At 35.2% G+C, this 22,452-nt stretch overlaps 2 protein-coding genes across 6 annotated transcripts in view; one reads left to right on the top strand and one right to left on the bottom strand.

The window, feature by feature from the left end:
- The window catches only part of ltn1 (listerin E3 ubiquitin protein ligase 1), a 44,383-nt gene extending 35,154 nt beyond the window's left edge, over positions 1 to 9,229 (bottom strand). For 2 of the 4 annotated variants that reach the window (XM_087270558.1, XM_087270559.1), the window contains exons 1-9: positions 9,124 to 9,229; positions 8,294 to 8,500; positions 6,487 to 6,585; positions 5,670 to 5,900; positions 5,523 to 5,575; positions 3,442 to 3,622; positions 2,473 to 2,646; positions 1,356 to 1,546; positions 798 to 945 (exon numbers count right to left, since the gene is read on the bottom strand). In XM_087270558.1, the coding sequence (XP_087126684.1) occupies positions 798 to 945; positions 1,356 to 1,546; positions 2,473 to 2,646; positions 3,442 to 3,622; positions 5,523 to 5,575; positions 5,670 to 5,900; positions 6,487 to 6,585; positions 8,294 to 8,500; positions 9,124 to 9,165 (1,326 nt within the window). In that variant the 5' untranslated portion in view covers positions 9,166 to 9,229. Of the gene's footprint in view, positions 1 to 797; positions 946 to 1,355; positions 1,547 to 2,472; positions 2,647 to 3,441; positions 3,623 to 5,522; positions 5,576 to 5,669; positions 5,901 to 6,486; positions 7,996 to 8,293; positions 8,501 to 9,123 lie in introns of all 4 variants that reach the window. The other 2 variants (XM_087270557.1, XM_087270556.1) reach the window with 2 other exon arrangements.
- A 13-nt stretch (positions 9,230 to 9,242) lies between these two features.
- Positions 9,243 to 21,924, top strand: nle1 (notchless homolog 1 (Drosophila)). 2 transcript variants are annotated; one of them, NM_001328517.1, is given in 13 exon segments: positions 9,243 to 9,317; positions 9,477 to 9,627; positions 13,093 to 13,310; positions 13,399 to 13,478; positions 14,044 to 14,120; positions 14,224 to 14,321; positions 14,974 to 15,166; positions 15,251 to 15,386; positions 16,571 to 16,617; positions 16,694 to 16,896; positions 18,394 to 18,553; positions 20,782 to 20,852; positions 20,958 to 21,924. In NM_001328517.1, coding segments are annotated over 12 exon segments (1,431 nt in total). In that variant the 5' UTR covers positions 9,243 to 9,317; positions 9,477 to 9,492; the 3' UTR covers positions 20,971 to 21,924.
- The last annotated feature ends 528 nt before the right edge of the window (positions 21,925 to 22,452 follow it).

Below are 22,452 nucleotides of genomic sequence, written 5' to 3'. Positions count from 1 at the left end.
ACATTGGAACTACCAGAATTCTTTAACTACCTGTATTAGTAGAATTAGTAGAATACGAATTAGTGGTCTTTCTGACTGTTCTCATATAAGAAGTCATATTGTCACGTCATATTTACATTCAAAGGTGCAATTGAAATATTTAAATTAAACTTTGAATTTTAATAAAAACAGTGTTAAACAAACATACTAATATTTAGCAAAAGTCAGGGAATATGCATGCTTTATTTTTAACAAAGTCAAAATTATTATTAACAAACTGTCAAAATGACCGCCTCGGTAGTTCTAGTGTTAAGATTCTTTCCATACATTTTAAGACCTCATGGCCAGTTTATGTTTCAAGATTCAACCATTAACATTGACAACGTTTTAATTTACAGTATATTTACCAAACACTGATTCTCAGAAACTAATCTTAACTAAAACAATTCGTAAACAGAATAAAAATGCTAATTCAGCAGGTGGTGCCTAAAACAGCTGCAACAACAGTGTGTCCTTGGTTACTGCAGTAAACAAAGCAGAGTGCTTTCAAATCTAGCAGGAATTAATGATTTCATAAACTACACAGCTTCCCAATATTCACAGATTAAATTCAGGCAAACTTTACTTTTTAGCATACTGATACAAAATTAAATACCTTGTAAAATAGCATTTAAAGCATTTTAAATACTTTTTAAGGGCCTTATATTTCTCTAAACTGACTTATTAAATTTTAATACTTTTTAAAATTCCGCAGACACCCTGACATGAGATATAGGCTGGTTTGCACAGAGAGTTTGTTTTGCTTCTGAGCTACACACCTGCTCTGAGATTAGCATGTTCTGGATGTTTCTCTGTTCCTGCTCATCTCCGGCGTTCTGCAAGATGATAAAGCGAAGACACTCCATTGTGGAATCAATAATGGCTGCACTTTCTGAAGGACTGGATGAGGCACGATCGCTCGACAATCTGAAGCAAACACACCAAAGTGTAAAGATACTACAAAGCACAATAACAAATTGAAAACATTCTTGTATAATGATAAATATATTCATAAAAATATACTAAAAAGGATAAAAAATATTTTTTTTGTATTAATATAGTGTGCTTTTACCTTAATTTGAAACTCTCAATATTGCACTAAATTAATCTTTATATTTAATCAGCAATATCGTAATTATTTAATTTGAAAGAATATGAACGTCATTTGTGTAGTTTAACAATGTACTGGAGTAGAAACACTACAAAATATTCCTCTAACAAGATATTAAACAGCAGAGTCTAACAAAGCACATCTAAACATGCAGTTCTGCTGCAAGTCCAACATGACTACAGAATGAATCACTATCTATTATGAATAAGATGACGACATTCTTTACCCCTCAATGATGGATGTAAGGAATGTCCTGGAGAACTCCAGGTCCGGCTGTTTGACCTCTGCTGGCAGTTTGCTTATGAACGGGAGTAGGTTTGGATGTAGAGATGTTGCAAGGCCTCGAGCCCCTTCTTTAAGAAGCACCCAGAGCTTCGGCAACACGCCTTTCTTAGCACTTACATGCATCCAACAGTTCTGCAAAGAGTTCACAGGATAATGAAGGTAAACACAGAAAAAAAACTGTTGTCCAATGACAACAAAATACAATAAAGTGCATTAACATTCATACTACAATGCAAAAGATCAACAGCTTAATCATATCATACAGTATTTGTAAAGTTATGTCCAGCCTACAGCTTAAAAAAGATCAGACTTTCCCTTAAAAAAACTAAGTATTTTTATGTAACATTGAACCCATGCATTGAATACTTTATCAATAAAAAAAGTAATCAAAGCCTAACGAAAACAGCCGTTTCATTTTTTTTAACCTTTTTTAATTTTTTTCCCTTTACCCAGTATAAAGTACATGTTAAAACCTGCTGTAAAAATATTGTATACAATGTACATACATATTAGATCCAATGTACAATGTATCTGAATTTGTACATGCTGTAAAAATGTTGTATACAATGTATCTGAATTTTTGTGCCGATGCAAAAAAATTGTAAAAAGAATGTCTAAATTAATAATAATAATATTTATATTATTTCACGCTGCATTTATTTGATCAAAAACCCAGTAAACACGGTAACATTGTGAATTTTATTAGTGTAAAATAACTATTTTGTATTTTAAGACATTTTAAAATAGTGGGTTGCTATATTAAGAAAGTAATTTGAATATTTCTCTTCAGAAAAGCATTAAAGATTTTTTAGCTGAAACTGTGGTCCTTGGAGATGCATAAAATGCAAATCATGGGTACTAGCACTTTGAGAGGCAAAAAAATAAAATTCTTCTATATTAAACTCAACAACTCCAAATATCTTGAATGACCTAATTGTGAATAAATTAACAGAGTTTTGTGTGAATTATATCCCTTTGATTTTCTTCTTTTTCTTAAAAAAGCAGAGCATAGTGTACACACTTTATTTTTTATCTATACATAATAAAAACATTCTCACATCAACGCAGGACATGATATGGAGGACGGCCTCCCACAGAGGTGGCAGCACCATTGGATCTGTGTCATCAATAGAAAGCAGAACAGCAGAACATGCTCGAGCCGCTTCTGCCTGGATCAGCTGAGGTGTGCGCTCACACATGGTGGCAATCAGCTCAAAGAATGCCCCTCGAATCTGTAAGAAAAATATCAACTCTAAAAGTGATGTAAATAAAAAAAACTGAAAATAATACTTCACTTTTTACAGCAAAAAATCTTTGATGGTGAGTTAACATTTGACATGAAAGAGAAATTAGTTTAATAGTAAAGTGACACGCTATCTTTATATAGTGCTAATGCTTTGTATGTGTGCACTCAGCAAATCCTAGATCGAGATTTTAAACTGATAAGTCTTTAAAAATTCAAGCTGATGATTTGTTTGCTTTTGGAGGAGTAACCGCGGCCAAACAGAAATGTAGAGACCTGTTTTGGAAAAGGGGCAGGAAGCTGCAATTCCTTTGCATTTAAAGAGGCACACACAAACAGTATTTTAACTTCCGTATTAAAAGGGGTATTAACAGCATGGTATAATAATTTAGAAGTGTAGTGAAAATTGTATGACATGCACCCCTTTTCTCTCTCGAATCAATTCTGGGCTTAGTTTTTAACAGCAGATGGCGCTCTAGACTAGTTTGTTTTTTCTTAACAAATTTCTATAATAAATGCTCCATAGTAGCACCAGCTCTATAATAAATTATCCTTATTTTAAGATGAATCTTTACCAGCACATTAAGGAGAAAACTGAGACGTCAGGTAAATCTTGTAAAATTGCTCCTGATAGGACCATTGTAAATTCAGGACATATCTGACATGATTAATAATGCATCTTTTAATAACATTTACTTTAAATAAAAAAAATTAAGCTGCACAATGCTTGCCTTAATCGCAGCTAGTTAAAATAGACTCTCCACAAACTGAATATTCAGCTTACCTGTGGGGTCTTGTGTTTGCTGTACTTCCAGAATTTAGCCTGTGTGATGAGCTGGGAAAGTCCATCCTTTATCTGTTCTCTGTCTTTCTCAGGTAAAGCACTTAGCAGTCTCTTCAGGGCCAGCAGAGAACTAGTCAATAGCCGAATATACTTAGCCTCTCGCTCCTCTCCTGGCACACTTCTGCACAAAACAAAAAAGAAAGAAAGACAGAAAGAAAGAAAGATAACACAAAATTTTAAGGCCCTTAAACATAATAAATGTTACACAGAAACAAAAATTAGAATTTAAAACTATTTAATATGATATTATTAATATTATTATCATCATCATACTACAATATAATGCAATATTTTTCCAATATTATTTTTTTTAATTTTTAATAAAATACACTCAAAAAATAAAGCTGAAACAACCCAATTCTTGAAGTTGTTTTGAGACCACTTCATTGTTTAATGTTCGATCCACTTAAATTTGTTAAAGAGCCCATATCATGGGTTTTTGAAAATGCCCTTCCATGTAGTGTGTAACACAGCTCTAAGTGAAGTGAAATATCCAGTTAAGGCTTAAATCTGTAAGTGTACAGTGTTTAAAACTGTTGATTCATCTATAAAAGAGTCGACTCATAGTGCTTCAAACAAGTCGTCGTTTCGCGATGACGTATCTACGAAACACAACACACACAAACACACACACTTGCACGCACGCACGCACGCACGCACGCACACCGGTCAAATGAAGTCACAATGTGCAGAGGGATATTATTGAGTCTCTACCCAAAGATAAAAACCTCAGCATTAGCCCAGCCTTGAGCAGTTTTGAGTGGTTCTGGAAACTACATGCTACAAAGAATACTTCATCGGCCATTTGTTAAAGGAAAAATCAGTAAAGAAAACTGATAAGTTATGTCAGAACCTGCATCCGTTTCTTCCTCCATTTCTCAAGTGTAAGTAACGTTACGTGCGTTTAAAGTTGTTGTCTGTGATTTTATTACATGTAACTACGTGTACTCTATCAGGTTAACTCGCTATATTCTCATATCGCGTGTAAAAACATGTTAAAAACTCGGCGCGTGCCGCTTTGTTTATGGACCACCGTAGAGGAGGGTAATGCGTGTGTGTGTGTGTGTGTGTGTTTGTGTGTGCGCGGTCGTCCGAGGAGGAAGGTTGCGTGTGTGTGTGTGTGTATGTGTGTGTGCGCTGTGTCCTCCGAGGAGAGAAATGTATGTGTGTGTGTGTGTGTGTGTGTGTGTGTGTGTGTGTGTGTGTGTGTGTGTGTGTGTGTGTGTGTGTGTGAAAAGAGCAGGTAGAGTGTGGTGAGCTAGGAGATCTCCTTGCCAGTTCTTGGAGTTTTAGCTCAATAAAATAGTTAGTCGTCGGTATTTTCAAGTCCATCGTCTGTATTTACATTCACCCACTAGCAGCCAAAATCCACACATTACACTATGAAGCGTGTATGCACTGTGACTAATTTTATATTGTTGATTAGCTGCAGGGCATTTCACTCTATCTCGCGCTAAAGGCAGTCAGTGTCGACCAATCGCAGCAGGCTGTCATCGGTGCAATCAGCGCAGATTTGCTTTGTGCTAAGGAGAGGTTTGGGAACAATTGAATGACTAAACGATTCATACGGGAGTCGCTGGGATAATTAGGCAAAAATAAATGCAGATTACAAGATAATTAAAGTGTTTTTGACCTTGCATGCATATTAGACTGTTGTTGGAGACCCTTACAACCAAAATATGACTCTATTTCATGTATAGTAAGGGCTCTTTAAGTTAACTTAATTGATTTGTGTTGGGACAACCCAAATGAATTGTGTAAAACCCTGCATTTTTTTTTTTTTTTGCAGTACATATTAATGTTTATCTGAAATTTTAATAAACTGACTATTTGTTCTCATTTTTGCATAGATTTTTGTTTTACTTTGAGGCTTTATATTATAAAATGAAAAATATACTCTACAACAACAACAACAAAAAACATTATTTATGAGGCACACACTGAAAATAGAATATAAAATATAGCTAAGTAAACCAAAACACATCTCCATCAGGTTATTTCAGTAGAAATTCAACACTTACTTAGGGTCACTAAGTGTGTCCGCTGTTTCTTTCAGCAAATTGTCTTGGAGAACCTGAGAACCACAGAAGAAATATATGATGAGCAATGATAACTAGCATCACAAATTCTGCAGAAGGTCATTTAGTTTCATAAAGCAATTATCTCACATTGAGGATTTCATCTTTACAGAAGCTGATAGCCTCTGTTTGTTTATTGAGGGGAAAAGCAGCCTGAAAAGCAGCGCTGGCGGCTGAGGCAGCAGGAGAGTACGTGTCGCACTGAGAGATGAGCCAGTGACCCATGATGCTCTTCAGGTAGGGGGCCAGATTCCTCTTGACTTTTAAAACCAGCTGCTCAAAGGCCTGTTGTGTGGCCTCTCGCACACGGCGATCGTGGTCCTGATGAAAACACATTTGATTAAATATCCAATAAAAAAAGGATATTGCATTTACAGAAACAAAACAACTAAATAAAATGCTCTTAAAGCTTCTAGCTGCCTTTACATACAGTGAGATGAAAAAAAAAAAACATAAAAAAAGAGTTTTTCAAATTTAATACAATTTTATTAACCTTTGTGTATTGATCAAATTTACAACCCTTTTTATATATTGGTGGCTGTTTTTGCCCTATTGACTTTAATTATAGCATTATTTTTGATTGCAAAGCCATGACACCAATTAATCATGCATATTCTTGACTGTTGGTGGTTTTCCTTATTGGAAAGAGGTCAGATTTGCCATTTTTACTGTTGGCACAATTAACCCTTTAGATAGAATTTGTAATCAAAAATCATTCTATTTGCTGAAACAGAGAAAGTTGTGGCCAAATTTCAACTCAAAAATCACCCCAGAGTGGATGAAAACATCCCGAACAGTAAACAAAAGTTAAAAATGATACATTCAACATAGTCCTTAATAAATTAGCCTAAAAATAACGATGTATTACATATTTACGAATGTATAACTATAATGATTAAATATTTACCATCGATATCCGGCAGTATATCCGAGGCCAGTATGGCAGGACACCTTTTACAACATCAGTCTGCCGCTCTTGACACATTGCTCCAAACTCTTGTACTGCCTGAAATACATGTTTACCAACATTTATAAAACATTCAGTTATTAAGTCGGTTAAATCAAAATTCGATAAATAATTTGCATGTAGGGCGACGCAGTGGCACAGTAGGCAGTGCTGTCGCCTCACAGCAAGAAAGTCACTGGTTCGAGCCTCGGCTGGGTCAGTTGGCATTTCTGTGTAAAGTTTGCATGTTCTCCCTGCGTTCGCGTGGGTTTCCGCCGGGTGCTCCGGTTTCCCCCACAGTCCAAAGACATGCGGTACAGGTGAATTGGGTAGGTTGAATTGTCCCAGAAAATCGTAGTTTATGAGTGTGTACATCCGCTGCATAAAACATGTACTGGAAAAGTTGTTGGTTCAGTTTCACTGTGGCGACCCCAGATTAATAAATGGACTAAGCTGAAAAGAAAATGAATGAATGAATGAATGAATGAATTAGTAGGTTTTAGACAGACTGATACAGTGATAAAACAATGTATTGTGTGGCCTTGTCCTTGTCCTAAAAACTAAAATGAAGCAAACTAAATATAGCAGCGCATACTGTGTTTGGAAAAACAACAATGTTGATATTGCTTAAAAAGCCATGAAGATAGTCACATTATAAACATAAATTATGAAACAGCGTAGTATTAAACTTTAATATCGGAAACAAATTCTAAATAAATTTAATTAAAATCAAAATATCAGTCGGGTTCCAGAAGTTAAAACCTGTTATGCTCAAAAATGTTCCCAAAGATTGCATAAAGTTTAGTTGTATCTTTCAAATCACTTAAATATTTGTACAGTTATGCACATTTTACAATCTTTAAATGATCCAAAAATAAACTAAATGTACTCAGGGGTATAATGTGTTTGTGCTCTTTAGGTAAAAGATTCATCAGACTACATAGCAAAAAATCAGTCCAAAGCACTTGAAAACTGTGGAAAAATATTAAAAAGCCTTTACTAACATGGCTATTCCTGAATACAGTCATGTCTATAAAGGCTTTTTAATATTTTACACATTTTTGAGTGCCTAGGACTGATTTTTGCTGTTTATAAGTAAAAAGATATTTTTTGAGAATATAAACTATATCTATATAAAAGTATAACTGTGCAATTGCAAGAATTAGCAATTCTGACGGTGAAAAACAAAAACTGTGATGTAAACTACAGACAGATATAAACTTTTTAACTCATAATCCTGAAGTTTTTATGAATACTGTCAAATGATTAATCTCACCGGAATATAAGTTTGCAATTACATAATGAGTATGATCTGTGCATATCTTTAAAATTTATATTCATTCATTCATTCATTTATTTTCTTGACAGCTTAGTCCCTTTATTAATCCAGGGTCGCCACAGTGGAATGAACCACCAACTTATCCAGCAAATTTTTTACGCAGCCGATGCCCTTCCAGCCGCAACCCATCTCTGAGAAATAAAATTTATATTATTGTTATTATTATTTTTTATTATTATGCAGAAAAAATTATATCTAATACAATATATAATTTAAATAAGTTGTGTGTGTGCAATATTAACATAATCATAATAATGTGACTAACATATAAAAATATGCACATATGTACACATTAAAACACACACATTTGTATTATGTAAATACATATTTTAATTTGTATGTGATATACTTGTATTAATCATTTGACAGCACTAGTTTTTAGATATTTTTTTTATTCTGAGACAGAAATCAACCACAGCACAACTGTACCTTTAATTTTGTGACTGAATCTCTTTTGGACAATTTCCGCAGAACCATGCGGAAGTCTGCATCCACTAGATTGTCTATCTCCTCTGCCCCCTGTACTGCAGGTACATATCCTAAATCATTAGAGGTCGAGACACCGAATCCCACAAACCCGGGAACAACACCGCTCTCCCGGGCCAACAGATCAGCAGCTCTGCCACTGCTGGAAGGCTGAAAGAGACAAAACACAAAAGCTGCCATCACTCATTCATGTCTATTTCATTATCTAGTTGGTCACAGTCCTATGGTATAGTCAGATTAAAGCTCCCATCTCTCAAAATTTACCATAGTTTTACTACAAATAATAAAACATGGTTATTGTAGTTAAACTAAGGCAAAGTCTTTGACCATGGTCACCACAAAAACAGCATGGTTATGCTACAGTAGCCATAGTTTTGTTAACCATGTTATCTGTAGTCAAACTTCGGTTATACAAATGGTATTCAATTAGCAAAAAACGTAATTTTCACAAGAGCCATGATCAAAGGTTGCTCAACCAATGCACTTTCTGACTGATTACTCCTCAAACACGTGACGTCAGGTTTACATGTACACAGGTAACGTTGTACATAACAGGCACGATAAAAAAAAACCGTTTAGACACATATTTCATAAACTCTGCGTTTATACAGCTACCAAAAGCAAAAACATAAACACCCAACTCTAGTTTATCACATGGGTTTATCGTGCTGTCATGTTTCGGAGTCAGCTACATTGGCTTTACTAATACATCTCAACAGTTTGGCTGGTAGCGAAAAGAGATTAATAACCGAATAACTTTCATTTTAACTCACCCGAACATTCCCTTTCGTTCTCTGTTTATTTTTGCCCCCCATTCTTGTGTCGGCTAAACGTCCACTTCTTTTCCGACTTCAGTACAGTCACAGTAGTCGCTCGCTTATTACGTCACGCACACGCGATTTAGCCTGCGTCCGAAATACTGCACACTGTACGCGTGGAGTGAGTGTGCGGTGATCAATATCGACAGGTATTTACCATGTTGACAGTATTGAGTTTTGTAAATGTATTGAGTTCTTGCTGTTTACTTTAATTTAAGAAGTTTTTTTAATGACGAGTGCTTGATAAAAATAACTTGTTTCGCAGTTTCGTGGCTCACGTGCTTCGAAGCTGATAGTGTATACTTTAGTGTCTTTGAAGGAAAGATGAGCGCGGATGTGGAGCGTGTGTTGATCCAGCTCCAGGATGAGGCCGGTGAGGTGCTCGGGTCTCCCTTCGATGTGCCGCTGGACATCAGTCCGGACAAACTGCAGCTGGTCTGCAATGCGCTCTTACAGAAGGTAACGTTAGGGACGATGATGAACTGACTGTGGACATAACTTACTGTTGCGAAGTATTCAACTGAATTAAAGAAGTAATAGTAATTTTGGGAAATATAACTAATCAAAATGTTAATGCCGTTGTTTTATATATATATATATATATATATATATATATATATATATATATATATATATATATATAATGACGAGTGCTTGATAAAAGCACTATATATATATATATATATATATATATATATATATATATATATATATATATATATATATATATATATATATTAGGGTTGGGCATCTAAGCTATAATGCCGATCCGATACACATCTCGATACAAAGAATACGATCCGATATATTAGCGATACATTTGTGACATATTGCAATGCAACACGATACGATTCACACCCATATCACGATACAATGCGATAATTCAGCACTAACTAATTAGATCAAGTTTATGAGATGATGTAAGAAAGGATGCTGTGCCATTGAATGAGTTTGATTATTTATTAACAAAGCAAAACCAAGACTTTTTTTACAAACTGGCTCTTCTCTCAGAGCCAGAGTGTCAGTTTACAATAGAGGGCCATTTTAGAACATATAGCACATATTATTTAAGTATTTTCAAGATAAACAAAATGTATAAGTGCAATAAATATTAAAAATATATATATTTGCACTCTTTCAACATAAAGGTTGAGCATTGCACAACAAGAATTGTGATTTAACTTTTCAACTATGAAAACAAGTTTTACAAAGATATATTGTGCCACTGAATATTCAAAACTTAAGGTGGTGAACTAGCAGTGTTATGCTGCTTTGAAACATCACTGTCACTGTAAACAACAGGCTAATAAAAATATAACAAACCAGCAATCTTTTTGCTGTGAGGTGGTCAAACTACCCACTTTGCCACCGTGACACCCATTATTTTTATCATTATTATTGTTAATATTGTTGTTATTATTGTTATAATTAAATAAAAATTAACAGGAGGAGGTGTTTAAAACCTTCGTTCTCCGTGACATTAGGCTGAATATCTTTGCAGATGAACAATGCAATAGCATTCGTTATTGGCGTAGAGCGCACAAAACTGTTGCGCATGGAAACAACTTTCAATGCCTTCTCACCACTTTTGGAGCTGGTACTGTAGCTACAGTTGAAGCAGAGCAGGAAGCCGGGGATGCAGAAACACTGGAAGATGCTTCCACAACAACACCGTGGCGCCGCTTCAAGTGAGATATCAGATTAGTCGTACTGCCCGCATATTTTACAGATGCGCGGCACATTTTGCAAATTGCATCTGTCCTGTCAAGTCGTCCATCCTTTTTGCAAAATCCATAATGTTGCCATACTTTAGATTTAAAACTCAGAGGGGAATGAAATGTTTGTTTTGCTTCTCGCGCTTTCTGAGGGCGCACCACTAGCTTCATCCGCACACCTGATACACTGAGTTGTGTACACATCCGTTGTGTACACATCCGCAAGTCCGTTGCTACTTTATGTAGGTCGATTAAATTATGCGCCAAAAACAGGTTGACAACACTTGTTAATAAATAAAAAATACATTCTATGTTAAAAATATAAGTTGTATCTTGAAAAAACCGATGCATCTCGCAAAAACCGATGCATCTCGATTTGCTTCCAAAATTTCATTCATCCTCTGCTGCTCTACCGATGCACTCGTATCGTGCACGCACATGACCGCGTATCGATACATATCGGTTAATCTTCCCATCCCTAATATATATTGATAAAAGCACTGATATATATTGTATATATATATATATATAAGTATTTGCATATATATATGCAAATACTTGTTTAAAGGGTTGGTTCACACAAAAAATTGGAAATCGTCTATATCTTTTCAATCTCATGTAATCCTCATTTACCTTCAGAGCACAAATCATTTAGATTAAATCCTAGACCTCTCTCATCCTCCTTAGACAGCAATGGTTCTTTCAAAATAAATCAGTATCAGAAATAGCTTTATTGCCAGCTATGTTCAGACATACGAGGAACTTGTTTTCGTGACAGAGCTTCTGTTACAGTGCAACAGAATTTCAGAGACATGACAAAAAACAGATAATAAATATATTTTAAAATATAAGTAAGTAGTGAATTCAAATATACAAATTGACAAGTGTATGTACAGGTGTATTACTATATACAACGTTATATGTGTGGCTGTTATGTGCAAATCGGCATGTAAAGTGTTTTGTTAAAAATATGTGTATAAAAGTGTATAGCAAGTAGTGATGTTTGTTTCAAAGTTACTGTCATCAAGTGTTGAGACATGAGATGGATTGCCTGAGGGAAGAAACTGTTTCTGTGTCAGGCTGTTCCAGTGCATAGTGCTCTGTAGCGTCGACCAGAAGGTAAAAGTTAAAAGAGGCAGTGTGCTGGGTGTGAGCGGTTCATTGTGATTTTGACAGCCCTTCGGCTCACTCTGAATAAGTACAGTTCTTGAAGAGTAAGGAGGTTTGTACAGTCTGAACTATTCAATGTAGTCTTCGTGGTCAGATTTGGTAGCTGAGCTAAAAAAGACAGTTATTAATTTGCAGATGACTGATTCAATGATGGAGGTGTAGAACTGTTTCAGCAGCTCATTTGAGAGGTTGAACTTCCTCAGCTGATGAAGAAAGTACAGCCTTTGTTGAGCTTTCTTGACAATGAAGTCAATGTAAGTGTCCCACTTCAGGTCCTGAGAGATGGTGGTGCCCAGGAACCTGAATGACTCCACTTCTGCCACAGTGCTGTCCGTGATGCTCAGTGGGGGGAGAGCAAGGGGTTTCTCCTGAAGTCCACTATCATCTCCACTGATTTTATCCTGTTGAGCTCCGGGTTGTTGTGACTGCACCAGACAGCCAGCTCCTTAACCTCCTGTCTGTAAGCAGTCTATAAACATTGTCGAAAACCCCATGTGACTTCAGTGATGCAACTATAACAATTAGAAGCTCCAATAACAATTTTGTGTGGTAAAAAAATAGTATATATGACTTAATCAGTGTGTGCACTTACTACAGGCCGTACAACATAGTAAATGCAAAAGGCACCCTGATTTGATATGAAAGATGAATAAAGTTATATTGACCTTTTTTGGCACACGAAAATGTTCTTGGAGCTTTATATGTGTACAGTTAAACCACAAAAGTCGCATGAAATGTTTTGGCAATGTTTTTCCATGTCTCTCGACTGTTGCTGTCAATGAAGAATAAGGGACCTTTAGATATTAATCTAAAATAACTTAATTTGTGTTCTGAAAATGAGCAAAGGTCTTGGGAAAACAGAACGGCATGAGGGTTGCTAATCAATAACAACAATTTCATTTTTTAGGTGTACTAACCCTTTAATATGCAAGCATTTGCACAGTGTTGTACTATACAATTACTTGGCTTGAAATGGTGTGCTATAAAAGTAGTTTGTGTTAATAGATGTTGGTTTTCTGATTTGATAATGTGTCTGCAGGAAGAGCCGGTGCCTTTCTTGTTCTTTGTGAAAGATGCAGAGCTGGTGTCGTCTCTGGGCTCCTGCATTCAGACATTGGGTCTGGAGACGGAGCAGGTGCTACCGGTGGTGTATCAGCCACAGGCTGTATTTCGTGTGCGGGCTGTGGCTCGGTGCACCAGCTCTCTGGAGGGCCACACTGAGGCTGTCATATCTGTGGCATTCAGCCCGACTGGAAAGTAAGTGGATTAAACTGCGAAATTAAATGCCAATTTATTTTTTTAAAAGAATATAAGATTTTTTGTTCATTATGGGGCTGTTTCTCAGATATCTGGCCAGTGGATCTGGAGACACGACAGTGAGGTTTTGGGATCTGAGCACAGAAACACCACATCACACTTCTAGAGGTTTGTTTATTGCATAGGTGATTTAATAATTCCAGGAATAGTTGGTGCATAAAATATACATTGTCAATTTTTCATTATTTATTTAAAAAAAAAAAATTACAAAATGTGTGTATGTTTAGGTATTTTAATAAAGCGCTAATAATTTTCATGGATAAAAATATCTTCCATTTCTGCAAAAACAAATGTGTCATAGCAATTAACCTATAATTAAATGATTTATTTTACTTATCTTTTATATTTAATTGTTTTACTTGTTTTATTTATAAAACCCTAAATAGTCTTTTACCTAATTCTACAAAATTATTTTTTTTTTAAATAACACAAATTTCTGTCTATAAATCTTGCATCAGTTCTATTAATAGTTTGTCTTTAAATTGAATCATTTAAAGGTAAAAACAGTGTTTGGCACTGAATTATAGATGAACTCTGTTTCCTTAAATATTTAAAATGCAATATGTATATTCAATTATAGGGCCCAAATATTTAAAATGACCCAAAAAAACTCTTGACACAAGGCATCTGATACTGAAACCATACGTCTTTCATTTTGTGTAATGTTTTTAAGGACACACACACTGGGTTTTGTCGATTGCTTGGTCTCCAGATGGAAAGAAATTAGCTTCAGGCTGCAAAAACAGTCAGGTGAGCATATGCAGTATTGATTGCAAGTCTGAGATTTCTATGTATAGTTTGCTAGATCTAAAATGCTGTATTGTGAAATATTTTCTGTGTTTTTTTTTTTCAGATTTTCTTGTGGGATCCAGTCACAGGCAAACAGATTGGAAAGACTTTGACAGGACATACAAAGTGGATCACCTGGCTGTGCTGGGAACCTCTCCATTTGTAGGTTTTGTTTTTTCTTCTTCAATTAAATTCTAATTTACATCTTCATTTAATTTAGTTTCATCTCTACAGTGAATTCCTGATTAAATTTATTAGACATTAAAATATTTTTCATAACTAAGTTAATGTTAGTTTAATTTAGTTGTTTTACCTTGATTTTATAATTCATTCATTATTATTTTTTACAATATTTAACCTATTTTTTAACTTCTTGTTTAAATAAAATGATTATTTAATAGTTAATAAATTGTCTGATCCCTAATAATTACAATTATGAAATGTTTCATTTAGTATCTTAAATCGTACAATCCTACTACATATTAAATAATTAATACTTATGGTTTCGTTTAATTATAAATTAGACGTCAGTTTCATTTTTATTTATATAGTTAATAACTCTCCATTGAGTTTTCATCATAAAATGAAGAGATTAGATGCATAATCCTCTAAATGCCATATATCTCCAAAATGACCATCATTTATTTTGCTTAATTATTAATGAATTTCTTTAATAATAGTCAGGTTAATGTAGAATGAACATTTTTGTTCAGAACTTTGTTTTATTATCAATTAATTATGCTGTACTACTTGTTAATTGTTAAATTCTAATTCTGAAACTTGTACAATATTTGTACTCTCTTCCTAATTTCAGAAACCCAGAGTGTCGCTATTTGGCAAGCACCAGTAAAGACTGTACGATTCGCATATGGGACACTGTTTTGGGTCGCTATGACAAGATCCTAACAGGACACACACACTCTGTGACGTGTGTGAAATGGGGAGGCGATGGTCTCCTCTACACATCATCTCAGGATAGGACTATTAAAGTCTGGAGAGCCAAAGATGTAAGATGTGAATCAAACAGAAAGCATACTTACAATGGTGTTTAACTGTGGTGGTGTGAATATCTGTTGTCATCTACGCCGTAGGGTGTTCAGTGTCGTACACTGCAAGGTCACGCTCACTGGGTGAACACACTGGCCCTCAGCACTGACTATGTCCTGCGTACAGGAGCATTTGAACCCGCGAACGCAACCATAAACCCTCAGGATCTCACAGGATCATGTAGGTTTCAACACAAAACTTTGATAAATGCATTTCTTTGGTTAGTTTATGGTGAGACACTGCAAGCAAAAGGTGTGTGCGTGTGTCTGTTTTGAGCTTTTGTACTCTTTAGCTTTTCATAAAGTTTTTTTTTTTTTAGAATACATCAAAATGACACTTTTGAGTGTTTCTTTTCTTGCGCTTCATCAATTTGTGGCTGCAGATTTAAATTACAATACAGCCATAAATCTCCACTTTATAACCACTTAAATACACATTTACAGTTTTATGCACATCTCCAGTCCAAAATTCACAATGTTTGTTTGTTTGTTCGTTTGACTTTTCACAGCATTTTCTGAATTATGCAGTGATAAAAAGAGATGCCCCAATTTTTCTTTTAAAATCTCTGTCCCTAATGTGTCAAATTTATAAATATTTTACCTGACTTCATCTAATTTTTGCTGAAACAAAGTATCTTATTTATTTATGTTTTAATGCCATTTCAGCAGCATTGGCTATATCCATGGCAAAACCTGTACTAAATAAACAATACAGTGCATTACCTTTTCCACATTATTTATGTTACAGCCTTATTTCAAAATGGATTCAATTTATTTATTTCCTCAAATTTTTACACACAATACCCCATAATGATAATGTGATAACAGGTTTTTTTTTTTAATTGTTGCAAGTTTATTAAAACAATAAATAAATAAATCACATGTCCATAAGTATTCACAGCCTTTGCTCAATACTTTGTTGATGCACCTTTGGAAGCAATTACAGTCTCAAGTTTTTTTAAATATGATGCCACAAGCAGTCCTTCTCCCTTACTTATATCTATGTGATTTTTCAGGTTTTTAATTTGTATAAAATTTGTAACAATTTCAAAAGATCTTTTTTACATTGTCATTATGGGGTATTGTGTGTAGAATGTTGAGGAAATAAATTAATTTAATCCATTTTGGAATAAGGCTGTAACATAAAAAATGTTGAAAAAGTGAAGTGCTATCAATACTTTACAGATGCACATGTACATAGCATACAACCATATCAATTTCTTAATAACGATTCATTGTACAAAAAAACAAAACATGCAAATTGCAACAACACTTTTAAGAGTTCAAAGTATCTTCTAAAGTATTTTATTTTTTCAATAAAGTATTTTTTAAAAATTAAATATGAATATTTGTGTTTCTTCCTAGTGGAGGAGATCAAGGAAAAGGCTTTGAAGCGCTACAACAGTGTCAGAGTGAGTAAAAGCAATAAAATGTCAACCAATGTTAGACAAGACTGATGTATAAACCTGACCCTGTGCTCATCTGAAGGGTGAAGGTCATGAGAGGCTGGTTTCTGGATCAGACGACTTCACCATGTTCTTATGGAACCCAGCAGAGGACAAGAAGCCGGTCGCTCGTCTAACAGGTCACCAAGCATTGGTCAATGAGGTGCTCTTCTCACCCGACACACGACTCATAGCCAGCGCTTCCTTCGACAAGTCCATTAAGATCTGGGATGGAAAAACAGGAAAGTAAGTGGGGAGATCTTAAATACATCAACTATAAGCATACTAGCATAGTTCTGCAATATAGTACATACAGCATGTGAGCAATTGCATACAAATGTCAACTTTGCATTGAAAAGTTTTCACCAAAATATGGAAACCCTTTCTTAATTTGTAGGCTTGTATTTTAAAGTACTGTAAAAATTGTCAATGTTTTCAAACAATTGTATTTGATTGACTAAAGTCACACAAGTGGAAATTTCATGTCACATTTATAAAGGAGATTTTTCCTCATAAATGCAAAATTCTAATTAAATCAATCATTTATGTATCTGAGTTTAAAAAAAATATATGGATTCAAGTTTCTGATCACTTAACCCTGTGGTTGGATGTTTTGATGTTATATTGATGTTTTATTATAATGTTAACAAATACTTTCTCTATGGAATTTCTGGGTTTTGCTGCATGTGGAAGCTCTTTGTCCACCTGATACACAAGCTGAAACGCATTACCATTTACACCTAGAAGTAACAATGTGCATTTTATAACCAGATGTGGTACGATTTTGTTGAAACCCCTTATGGGACAGTAAAGTGTCTAATGGTTCAGAATCTTGCTTGACCTACAAGGTGGGTGAAAAGTAAATAGAAAATGATCATTGTTGTACTGTGGTAATCACAATGAATTATGAAGAGTTACACGCTAATAGCACCAAACCAAAATTGCATTCTAACCCTAACCATATAGTAAGTACATGTAATTAATTAATGTTACTCCGTATTTAAATGAATTGTTACACTAGAACAAGGACACTTTAAGATAATGTATAACCAAAGTTAATGATAAAGCCCAAATCTCAAACACTTTTGTGGCCTATGTATTATTACCCATGTATTATTTAAACCTATGTATTATTATCTATTTAGAGACTTATTTACACAATACATTTGTAAATCAAATTGCTGTACATAAACAAGATGATTAGGATGTGAATATTTTATGAAGATTCATAAAATAATCACATCAAGTATAACAATTATTTATTTTAAATGGAAATAAAAACAACAAAGAATTCAAATGATTAAAAAAAATGTTGTTAAGTCATTTTAAGTCTTGGTTTAAATGTGAGAATTTAGAAAAATCTATTAAATATTGCCAAGAAAATATTGCCTACTTTTCACTTACACTGTATTTGCTCATTTGGTTATTTGCTGCCCGCTGTTTTATGAATATTGTGAATTCAAGCACTGTTACTTGCTATTTTTTAGTTATTAGTGTAAAAATATATGATATTTGATGCAGATTGCATTGCCTTTTAATGGACCAACACTGACTCATAGTGCACTTCCATTAGTGTACACTGGGAGGCGCTCAAATCACATCAGTGTCTGCCTATTTTGCTTGTTTGCACATGGCAACAACCCAGACAGTTTCTTCAAATATATCTTGCACAAACAAACACGTCAGCATGTTTTGTCGTAACTCATGAAGGTGAATTAAAGGGCTTTTGTCTCTGTTTTCTAGATATCTGAATTCACTGCGGGGCCACGTCGGGCCTGTGTACCAGGTGGCATGGTCAGCAGACAGTCGCCTGTTGGTCAGCGGCAGCAGTGACAGCACTCTGAAGGTGTGGGACATCAAAACGGGAAAACTGAACGCAGACCTGCCCGGCCATGCTGACGAGGTAATCAGTGGATTTAGTTCAGAGGTCTTTTAAAAGGTTTTACACAAGGGTCAGGGCTTTGGAATGGCTGGTTTTAGCATTTAGTAGTTCATATGTTATTTTTGTATTTGTTTGTATTTTTAATAGCTTTGTTTATATTTTTTACATTTCTCTTATGTGATTTTGACATTTGGAATTTTAGTACTTCAATGTTTTAGTTTTTTATAAAAAAAATGTATATATATATATATATATATATATATATATATATATATATATATATATAATGCATTTAAACAACTAAAACTGATTTCTAACAGTGTTTGTGTTTTGCCTAGAAAATGTTTCTCATTTCTATTTTAATTTGATTATGTAATAACTAACAATGAAATGGTTGGACAATGAAACTGAAACTCCTGGTTTTAGACCACAATAATTCATTGGGCCTCCTTTTGTAGCCAACAGAGCATCAGTTCGTCTTGGGAATAACAAATACAAGTCCTGCACTGTGGCCAGAAGTATTTTGAGCAATTATTCTTGCAGAATAGTGGCCAGTAAACTGTGATGCCGGTGGAGGAAAAAGTTTCCTGACTATCTTATCCAAAACATCAAAGTGGCTCAATAATATATAGATTTGGTGACTGTGCAGGCCATGGGAGATGTCATGTTAATCAAAGCACTCTTGTCATCAGTCTTTCTGTGCGTATTGGTGCTTTATCATCCTGATACACAGCACCATTTTCAGGATTTAATATTCCTCAAGAATGGTTCGGTAATCTTTAGCAGTGATGCGCCCATCTAGCACAAGTTTTGTGTCTAGGGAATGCCATGATATGGCAGGCCAAACCATCACTAATTCACCCCCATGCTTCACTCTGGGCATGCAACAGTTTGGGCAGTAGGGCTGCATAATATTGGAACAATCTGATTTTGCGATATTTTATTTTTCTCCCATCAATATTGCGATATGAATCTAGTTTCACAAGATATTTTGGATAGCACCATTTGCTGGTTTTCTTACAGTATTCAGGTACAGCAATTGAATAATCACAATGAATAAAAATTTGTTTAATTTCTAGTCCAAATATCCAAAAAAAATTCCTAAAGCAAGTCAAATATTTAGTTTTCACAGTCAAAAGAAAAAAAAACAAGCAAAATTATCTGCCAATGGAGGACGTGGAAATATTTTCGCTTTGAAATGTAGATATTTGGACTAGAATCAAGATAAAAGGGCTTTTTTTTGCTTAAATCATATAAATTCAAAATAAATACAGTGATTGAATAAAATTCTGTAGCACTTGGTCAACTATAATTCAGACTCAACATGCGCACATTGCGATATCGATGCTGAAACTATATATTGTGCAGCCCTACTGGGCAGTACGCATCTTTAGGTCTTGCACACTCTAGCTCTCCTGGAAGTGTGGAAAGAAAGTTAAGTTGGACAAGAACAATACATGCTTCATGTTGTCCACAGCCCAAGATTTTCACTGATGGCGCCATTGAAATTGACATTGGCACGAGTGACTAAAGGTTTAGCTCTGGCACCCTGGCCATGCATATTGACCAGAGGAGCTCCCAACAAGTTGAGTTCGGTGACTGGTTTTATGTTTTTTGGATACAATCTGGGACAGGTTACACCCAGACATCCCTTTCAGACAGCTTCCTCTTGCATCCACAGCTACTCTTTTTTTTTTTTTTTTTTTTTTTTTTTTTTGGGTTGTAGGCTGACATTACCCAGTATATGGTGACTCTTGATGCACCACAAAGACTTGTCTTGGTCACAGATGTGCCAGCAAAGACTTCTTTTATGTATAACTATACATTTTCAAACTATTAACAAAAACTAGTCTTAGTGATGCTAAATCAATTTCATTTGGGTGAGAAAAGAATCTTTTGAATGCAAAGTTTTTATGAGTAAACAGTCCTACATTTTTTGCATTTGGTCAGTAATAGGATTTAACATTCTGCTATATTTTCTCAGTGACGGGTTTCAGCTGCAAGGACATTCGCTGTGTAAAACATATGTTGGATAAGTTGAATGTTCATTCTGCTGTGTCGACCCCTGATTAATAAAGGGACTAAGCCAAAAAGAAAATGAATGAATTCTGCAATATTCTCTCTTTTAAAAGCACTACCTTGCCACATTTAAGGATATGTTTTGATTTAGGCAACTGCTTTTCCTTCACAGCAGCATGCCTAAACAAATCCTGCATGAACAACACCATTAATCTACTTTTGTTCCTCAGGTTTTTGCAGTCGACTGGAGTCCTGATGGACAGCGAGTGGCCAGCGGAGGGAAAGACAAATGTTTAAGGATGTAAGTGACCTTTTATCCTGCGCAGCTTATTTATTTCCATACCCGCACAATGCCACACCACCTAGTAGAAACACCTGGCATGTCTTATCTTCTTTCCCCTTTCAGATGGAGGAAGTAAACCAGAGAACCCAGCGGCCCTTGGCTCTACACACAACAGCCAATCAGGCGTCTAGAAGCGTCGCCCCCACAGGACAGTAAACAGCAGTGTCAGAGTATTAAGCCGTCACCTATTTGCCCAAAGAAAAACGGCTTCGACAGCATCACAAAAGCTGACATATAATGCTTTCTGATGCCTGATAGCAGGAAGATAAAACGGCCGATACTCCAACTCAAATGAGCAGTTGCCCTGTAGAAGTGCCGCCGAACTGACCCACTCTAATCTGTGTAATCTTTCTCACACACACATTCTTTGTAATTAACTTAATCCCTAATGCTGTGATACAGGCAGTGTTAACCAGGTCTGTCTGAGGGCTGGGAGATAACCAGCGGCGTCACAGTGGGCCGTGTTACGTCAGCACAGACGTTTTCTCATTAAGAAAAAAAAAAAGCAGTTTAAGGGTTTTTATGGGGTCCGTGTTGTGCGTTTGTGGATTTCTTATCTCGGATTAACCACTGTAGGGTGTCAAACATGCTTTGTTGTTTGTCAAACAGCACATGTATGACGTAAACAGTCTTTAAGAAAAGACGCTGCAGGCGAATATTAAAAAAGTGGATAAAGTTTGCGTCATACTTCCACAGTTGTGAATTGCGAAATTTGCAGTTCAAATATGCAAATGAGGCACTGCTTTATTAAACGCATGTTTCTAGCACAAAAATATGAATTTTGGATTAAGTTAGGTTTACAATACTGTTGTCGACACATTAGAATCTCTTTCATCAGTCCATAATTCAGAAAATTGTAAGAAAAGCCAGAAAGGAATTTCATTTTCACAATCGGTTGTACAATAAAATATTGTATATAATCAGCCATATTATGAATGAACATATCTCTCTGTAAAAGCCCTTTAGAATTTAAATATGAATAAAACTGTAAAGTTTGGTGTATGCAATAAAAAATGAAGAGGTTTTGCTCTAAAAAAAATAAGTACTGTGCTTACCTACAGACACACAGTGGTATAAAGTAACAAATTCCAAATACTTAAATTGCCATAATAGAGTCTTCTCAGAAATTGTAATTTACTAAGTAGTTTTAAAACGGTGTCCTTTTACTTTCCATTGGCACTTTTACTCCACTACTTCAACCTGCAGTCACTATTTGTTCTTGTCTATGGGGATTAGAAAAGTCAGTTCTGTGATTCCTGTCCAATCAAATCGCACATAGAGGGTAAATCACATCATAATGAACTACCTCAAGACATTGGATGACTTATTAATGCAGCAAACTGTTTGGAAGCATTAAAAGTGTCCAAGAAGGTGTCCAAAGTCTTTATACGCATTGACCCAGAGACTGTTTAGAATTAGATGCATGTCACTCATGAGAATATGACAGTTGTTTACTGTATGATGACCGAAATGGCCTTAAAGACAGTACGTTGACATGACTTCAGATTGATGTTGTAACCCAATGGCCGGCCGACTTCAGTGTCCAACATCCAACCTA

Source organism: Danio rerio, chromosome 10 (genome assembly GCF_052040795.2).
Source record: "Danio rerio strain M-AB ecotype USA chromosome 10, GRCz13ab, whole genome shotgun sequence".
Lineage (NCBI taxonomy): Eukaryota > Metazoa > Chordata > Actinopteri > Cypriniformes > Danionidae > Danio > Danio rerio.
Note: the sequence above shows the minus strand (reverse complement) of the source record. Positions and strands in the feature narration are given on the sequence as shown.